Source organism: Alligator sinensis, unplaced genomic scaffold (assembly GCF_000455745.1).
Source record: "Alligator sinensis unplaced genomic scaffold, ASM45574v1 scaffold2168_1, whole genome shotgun sequence".
Taxonomy (NCBI): Eukaryota; Metazoa; Chordata; order Crocodylia; family Alligatoridae; genus Alligator; species Alligator sinensis.
In genome coordinates, this window is record NW_005843215.1 from 119,196 (window position 1) to 126,941 (window position 7,746).

Below are 7,746 nucleotides of genomic sequence, written 5' to 3' on the forward strand. Positions count from 1 at the left end.
AAAGATTTCCTTGTGTAGGACACCAACGTGGTAAGCTTCTCTTGTTCCAATGAACAATACCCATTTCTGAAAATTCAACCACTCTCCTCAAAAGAGAAAAGCAGTATAACTATGCAGTGGCTTCCACAAGGAAACAGAAAGATGCCAGTTTGACTTGCACCTGAAAATAGACATCATACAAGGTTTGAAAATTTCAGTTTGCATCAGCCACCTCTCCAATTCCAAAGTCAGTTCTGGACATTGATAAACAAATGTACAAAATTTTGTACTTAAATGTTTACACTATTTTCTTGCAGTCCTTCGATGGAAGGTATCATACCAAGCAAAAATTTTTGTCAACTTATAATAATTGCTTACCTGGAAATGAAGAGACTTCCCATGAAGCACAGTATTAATATTTCTAGTTCCCCAAAATACAGATACAGCAAACATTTATCCCCTACACTTCTAGTCATCTCACTCACAGGAGATCTACCTAGGTCAGCAATTCTTAACCAGGGTGTATAGCAGCCTGAGGTGCCTTGAGATCCTTTCAAAGGTGCATAGGGTGCTAAGCAATGTCAGCACTATTAGTTGTGCAAAGATGGTTCACAAGAGAAACCAATGGATTTTTAAATAGAAATCAATAGCATTAAAACATTCTGATCTATTTTGGTCCAAGTTCTTTGCAGCAGAAGAATTGTTCTGTTATTTTTCTGCAGTCTTTAAACAAGTAAAAGCTAAGAGCCGGTATTTTTTTTTTTTTTTTGAGGGGTGACTTGAGTAACAAGGAGTACGCCGAGTCTAAGAAGATTGTACAAACCCCGTACATACTCAATGACATCTGTACTTTACTCAAAATGACCTGGATTTGTATTGCGAAATGAGGTCAGGTCTTCTGGACGTCACTGTTCCCATTTTTTATTTCCTTCTTTAAGTTCTATAAGGAAGCATTCTTCTCTATTAGCACAGACAGCATTGAAGATATAGACCAGGGGTAGGCAACCCCCAGCACGGTGCCAGAACATGGCAAGTGAAGGCATTTTACTCGGCATGTGTGCCTCAGGATGGACGGCAGGAAGGGGGCCGGGGCTGTGCTACCACAGCAAGAATTGGGTTTCTCATGGCTCCTCTACCATCCACCCTGGCACACCAACTTCTTAAAAGTCGAGGTTGTGGGTGTTTTTGGCACACTGCCCAAAAACATTGCCAATCCCTGATATAGGAGTTATAAACCAGCTTGGATGATGTGTTCTAGTTTATTCCCCAAACATCTAGACACAATAAAATTTAGAAGGAAGACTAGGAGGAAGGAGGAACAGAATATTCAAGAAGAGATACTTACAATATCCTGACAGATGTAACCAATTGCCTCCAACGTAGACTCTTTCATGTGCTCAGTGCTGTGTTGATTTGTAACATTTGCTACCAGCTGAGGAATGAGTTCAGGCCACTGGTTCATGGGAATCTCTGCACAGGCAATGCCAGCCACACACTGGGAGGCTGAGCTGGGCCTGTATGTTTCTGTACCCAATGTCTGCAAGACCTGTAGAAAAACGATCAGCAATTCAGTCAGGTTCTGGATCACTGGTAGCAAGAACCAAACTACTTCAGCTTCTTGTCATATAAAGAATTATTTGACCATAGGCAATTAATGTCTGTAAAGCACAAGGTCCCAATCACCAAGCCATGGCCTAGTACCAGGCTGCGGTGGGTTGGCTGCCGGATCATGGCACAAGCCCCCCTGCTTGGACCCCCGTCTGTCTGCTCAGGCAAGCGGCTTCTGGGGTTAAAGCTGAGTGGCAGGGCAGCCCCGGGAGAGAGGCAGCTGGTTCCGCATGTCCCACCCGCTCCCACTGATCCACAGTATAAAAAAGGTTGGGAACAGCTGCTGTAAAGGACTGGTATCCAGATTGCCTACTTCAGGCATAGGACCGATCATGCATGATTGCACAGATTTCAAAGCCACACTTCATAATTGTATATAGCCATCGTATGCAGAATTTAAAGTACACAAATGACTCATGGAGAAAACTGTTCACCTTGCCTGATGGATGATCAGAAATTTTAAAAAGTTATACAAGTGAGTTTAAATCCAGACACATACTTGGACATGAACAAGATAGAAATTTTAATTATTCAGCCCAATTCAAATAACTGAAATTATGAGATGGATCTGTAAGAGAGAACTGTTAAATCAGAATGCTCACAATGACAGTGAACAACACTAACCATGTCGTACAAGTTTCCCCAAGCAACCCACTGCTGTAGTGTTAGCCAGAGCCTTAAAGAATATACCTTTAGACATTAGGAAAACTATAGTAATCTTCATGGCCACTTAGGTTTTGTAGATACTAGAGGCTGTCTAGCAAAATGTGGCAGCAGTGGCTTTAAGATGCAAGATGAACAAGGGAAATCCTATTACCTTCATTTCACATCTGATCTGCTATTGGTCACACTTCCACTTGATTTCACTTCCTGATTTAGTACAGATTAGCTTTTTCTCGACCCACAGGTTCTTACACTACTACTCTTTTTTTTTTCCAAAGTTTTCTCAATAAGTTACTTTTACTGCATGACATAAGAACTTCATTTTAAATTTTTTTGACAGTTAGATAATAGTGAAAGGCAAATTAAACTGATGAATTCTCTAACATCCTATGGCATAAGTTTCATATCTGAGGACCAGTCATTTTACAGTCATATTTCTGCCAGAAGCAAAAGTTAAGTTTCCTGCCACACACAATTCATTTGTGGTCAAACAGAGCAATGGTACACCTGATTTCCAGTGAAAGAGAAACAGCTGAAAAAAAGTTAACATACAATATCTAGGTGCCCAAACTTACTTTGAAGAACATACAATGGTAAACATTGAGACATATCAGTTAAAACAAATTACTACCAAAAATGCATTTGTATCCAACAAAACTAACTCATTAAACAGACCTGCAAACATTTTCAAGTGCATGTGCTCATGAGTCAAAATGCAACTACTACAAAGGCATCTGGTGTATACAATGCACTACCTTTGGGGTGGGGGTGGGGGGTTTAAAACAAACAAAAACAAGAAAACAATAACAACACCGCCTAAAAGACACAAAGATAGAGGCTTTAAGCTTGGCAGATTGTACAATAAACTCCACTTCCATACAAAACTTAGTGTCACAGCTTTTAGTACGTGGAATTTGGATATTCCTTCTTCTTGGACTCCAAATGCTAGGCCCTGCATACACACACAGATAGTGCCCATCTCTAGACTTTCACAATTAACATAGGGCAATAAAATCTGAGGAAATGATTAAGCATGAAAAAAGACTGGTACTTGCTTTTCAAGCGATATAGCAAAGTAGGGAGAAATCTCCATCCTCTAAAGAGCCTGGGAATCACTGCTTACTACTCAGAAATTTTGGAGTGGCTATTCAGATACTTCAAGAAAGCTTTTGTACTTTAAGAGCAGGTTTCAGTTTTTGCCTCAATGCCTCACCTATAATTCCTATTTATTTACACACACATGTGCACGCACACACGTGTAAGAACTGAACTTGCCACAGAACAGAGGTGGTAGAAAGCCTAATTTAATCACAGCATGTGCAAGAGTAACAGAATAACCAGTTGTGCAAAATGGCTCACAGGATAAACCCATGCATTTTCCTGAACACACTGTACAATACTGCTTACTTAAAGGCCCAAACAGACATTCAGATATTTTGCACGTCCCAACACTATTGTTGAAAGACTACCACCAACCTGCAAGCATGAGCAGAAGATGAACCAACAAGTCCCTAACTCCATCCTCATCCATAATTTAGAAGAAGTGATGGAGACAATGTGGTATTTTTCCCTTGGAGGGAACTATTACACAGCTAGTCCCTACCTAACTTGTACCTAGCTCACAGATGCATCAAAATTTGTTTGAGAAACATGCAGGTCTCTTTAAGTCAGGGGCAGGCAGTTATTTTGGGCAGAGAGCTGCTTATCGAGTTTTGGCAAGCCATTGAGGGCCGCATGGATAGGCAGCCAGGGACAGATAAAATATTAATTTTCTTAATTTTTTAGGGACCCCACGGACTGGATAGAATGGCCTGGCAGGCTGCATCTGGCCCCCAGGCCACATTTTGCCCACTCCTGCTTTAAGCATTGTTTTGAGCAATGTAAAATATTAGTACAAGTACAATAAGGTCCACCATTTTGTGAGGATGCTTAGAACTAGTTAGGTTTTTCAGATGGTAAGAAATGGATCAAAATGCTCATTAGTCAGCCTCACAGAGAAACTGCAGTTAAATTTAAAAGCAAAAGGACAAAAAAAAAAAAAAAAACAACCTGAATTTACTGAAGATTCAGGTACACAACTTACATAGTTCTTGACTTCCCTCCGGGCATTGGCATCAATTGCAAGCCATCTCTGTTGGTATTGGGATTTGATATCTGGATCTTTAGACGTCAAAGAGTTCTTGATCTGCAAACCAGCTGCAACTCTCGCAACCTGGCTGTTTCCTGGATTTGCCAGCACTCTGGACAGTTCCACAAGGAAAGTGGGCTGGTTAGAAGATAAGACATGTTCATAAATGGAAAATGTTTCTCTAATCTGTCCTTACTCAAAGCCTGATCCATCAGGTTGTCTGAACTATCAAGGAAAACTTAACCCAACCAAACAAGAATAACACACTTTGGGCAATTTTTACAGTATACACCAACAGTAAACTGCTCCTACTGACAAACAACTGTGTATCCGTCCCAAAATTACCAACGTTAAGCTCCTAATTAGAATTGATGGAAAGCAACATAAATAGCTGTTAACTTTGTTTCAAGTAATCTTAAAAAAAATCCCAAATAAATATCCAACACTTAACATCTATGCTCCTACCCTGTTGAAAGGTCTCCTTAATTCAGCTACTTATGTCCCATTCTAAAATCTGTATCATCCAAATCTTGACCCTGAGGGAAGCACCCAAGCTGTAGTTCCACACTGAAACTTTAAAAAGCTGACATTAGTCAGTTCTTATACAATAAAAAAAATATTTCTGCAAGAATAAATTTACCTTACAATTTCCCTGATGTCCAAGTTAGTTATGTACAGACAGTTTTGTATTATCTATATAAATACCTGATTTTTTACTTTGTGGTTTTGATAATGGCTAATGAAAAACACTCATGGATTAAGACTATTTGCAATTTGGCAGCTTTGCATTTTTATAGTCTTTTGCTTTGTATGAGGTATGGAGAACAAGCTGCAGCAATGAAGCCAGGAGTGACCTAGTCTAAGACCTTGTCTACACTAGAGAAAAAAAAAAAAAAAAAGAGGCTTTAAAAAAACAAAAAAACAAACAAACCCAAAGAAGCTGGGTACACCTGCATTAATGTCAATACAATATAGCTGGACATAGGAGTTGAAGGAAGACTTGCATTGGCTGTCTGCTCTAAACCCAAATGCAACCAATTCCTAAAAATTGAACAGTTGCACTCAAATGTTAGAAACCTGTACAAATTTCCCAGTAGACAGAATGGAAAACTCTGGTAGTAGCTAGGAACCACTGTAAGCAGCAAGTAACAGAAGACCATGAATTTATATATGGCCCTGGTGAATATATCACCTGACAGAATTGTAAGGAGGCTATCAAATAGTCTGTTTAGACACCTGAAATACAGTGTTTGCAAATAAAGTTTAGGTCCATCAATATAAGCTCGATTAAGCCTTACAAAAACATCCAAAAAGCATATTGGCCTAAAACAAAAATCTCCCTCATTCACCTTTTACCATAATGAGAAAAGTAATTTTACTCATACCCAAAGAACTTTTATAATAAAGTCAGAAAGAAGGAATTTTGCCAGACTAGATTGTGGAAGCTGATGAAAAAAAAAAAAAATATGTGAAAATGGCAAGGGTCACAACCCCCACGGAGACACTGGGCTCAACTCTCAAAATTCCATTCTGAATTTGATGCGGAGGAACTCTGGGACATCCAGCTGAAAAGCAGGAGCAGCTTGTATTCACCATTACTTTATTTTCTGCCTGCTTCCTGCAACTATTTATTTAACAAGAACTACATAAGTAGCTCTGTTTTATTCTGGGTCCAAACATCAGCAGTTCTATCTGTAATTTAGATAGACTATTTCAAAATCCTTCTAGATTACATTTGGATTTGGGTCTGCAACGTACATGCTCTCACAGCCTCTATACATAACCAAGCTCTGCCAAAAGTATTGGCTAATGCTCTAGAATGTATGCAGGAAAAAATTGCAAGAACTGACTGGGACACATTTTCATCAGCTGCACCAGTAAAATTTCTCAGCTACAGTTGGGTTCCACAGTTACAGTGGAGGGCTATGATTTACTAAACAGCTAGCCATAGAACAGGAACTAAAGAGAAAGATATTAAACAAAAAAAATATTCCAATTATGCTTCAGAAGGGTTCCATGATCACTAAACATGGAGTTGCATAGAAAATATCTCAGTTTAGTCTGGAGAAGAGACAACTGAGGAGGGATTTGATAACAGTCTTCAGCTACCTGAAGGGGGGGAGGGGTCCCAAAGAGCATGGAGCTAGACTGTTCTCAAACAAGGAGCAATTGTCCCAAGTTGCAGCAAAGGAAGTTCTTCCCAATACCTCACCTAAACTGTCTCAATAGAAGGGCAGTAAAGCACTAGAACAGGCTACAACAGAGGTGGTGGAACCTCCATCCCTGGAGGTTTTTAAGACTTGAGCAGACAAAGCTTTGGCTGGCATGATCTAGTTGGGGATGGTCCTGCTTTGAGTAGGGGGCTGGACTAGATGACCTCCTGAGGTCCCTTCCAACCCTCATTTTCTATGATTTCAGAATTCTTGTCCATTGACACCGGTGAAGTGGAAAGCACATATATGTCCGCATAAAGAAAAACACCCGCATTTTGCTTCCAATCTGAAAGAGAAATAGGTGACCAACAGCAACAAGCCACACATCCCTGTACCCTTTCACTGAACTGCCATAATGACAAACAGCTTATTTGGCTGCTCACAGGAGAACCTTACACATTGCAGCCCCATCCATCCTTGATTTTAGTGCACTCATGTGCAGGGGTTGCCATGTGTTTTTACAGGTCAACACGAGACAGCCTTTTGCAGGCCCGAGGGTGTGAGCTCTGCTCCCCGCCACCCTAACTTCCTTAAGAAAACACACTTCAGACACAGACCCTCCCCCAACACAGGGTGAAGCTCTCTCTGCTTCTCCGAACTCCAAGCCAGATTAGACAAAGGGGGAAGGAGGCATAGCCCAGAAGACAGGGAATGATGATATGATGATGAAAAGCAGAAAGGGGGTATCAAAAGGGGAAGAGGATGAGAAAAAAGGACCCAGCCCCAGTGAGTGAGGAAAAAGAGAACGAGAAACAAATGGAGCAAATGAAAAGAAGAAGAGGAGCAAGTGGTGGCCAGAGGCAAAAAAAAGTCAGTCAGCAAAGAAACAGAGGAGCACCCTGCACCCAGCCTCCCAAAGCAGCATGAGGGGATGTGGGAGGGGAAGATGGGTCCCCAGCACAGGAAAGGAGCAAGACCCCAGGGGGCAGGCAGGACTTGCCCCATGGTGGCAGTGGGGGCAGGACGGGGGGTAGGGAGCCACCCCCCACCCCAGCCCGGGCTTCCCACATGTCCCGCAGGCCCCATCCTCCCCACTCCCGCCGCACACGCAGCACCGCGCAGCCTAACACCCTCCCCCTCTGGCCGGATGCGCGCTGTGATTGGCCGCCGGGGCTCCCGGGCGCGGCGCCATTGGCCGGCCGCCGCCCCGGCTGG

The 7,746-nt window shown here is 41.8% G+C and overlaps 1 protein-coding gene across 3 annotated transcripts in view; it reads right to left on the reverse strand.

Annotated features, from left to right (window-relative positions):
- Positions 1-4,528, reverse strand: part of KPNB1 (karyopherin subunit beta 1) — a 31,329-nt gene extending 26,801 nt beyond the window's left edge. For 2 of the 3 annotated variants that reach the window (XM_025194462.1, XM_006037982.3), the window contains exons 1-2: positions 4,334-4,488; positions 1,325-1,525 (exon numbers count right to left, since the gene is read on the reverse strand). In XM_025194462.1, coding sequence (XP_025050247.1) covers positions 1,325-1,441 — 117 coding nt within the window. In that variant the 5' untranslated portion in view covers positions 1,442-1,525; positions 4,334-4,488. Of the gene's footprint in view, positions 1-1,324; positions 1,526-4,333 lie in introns of all 3 variants that reach the window. The other variant, XM_025194463.1, reaches the window with a different exon arrangement.
- Positions 4,529-7,746: the final 3,218 nt, after the last annotated feature.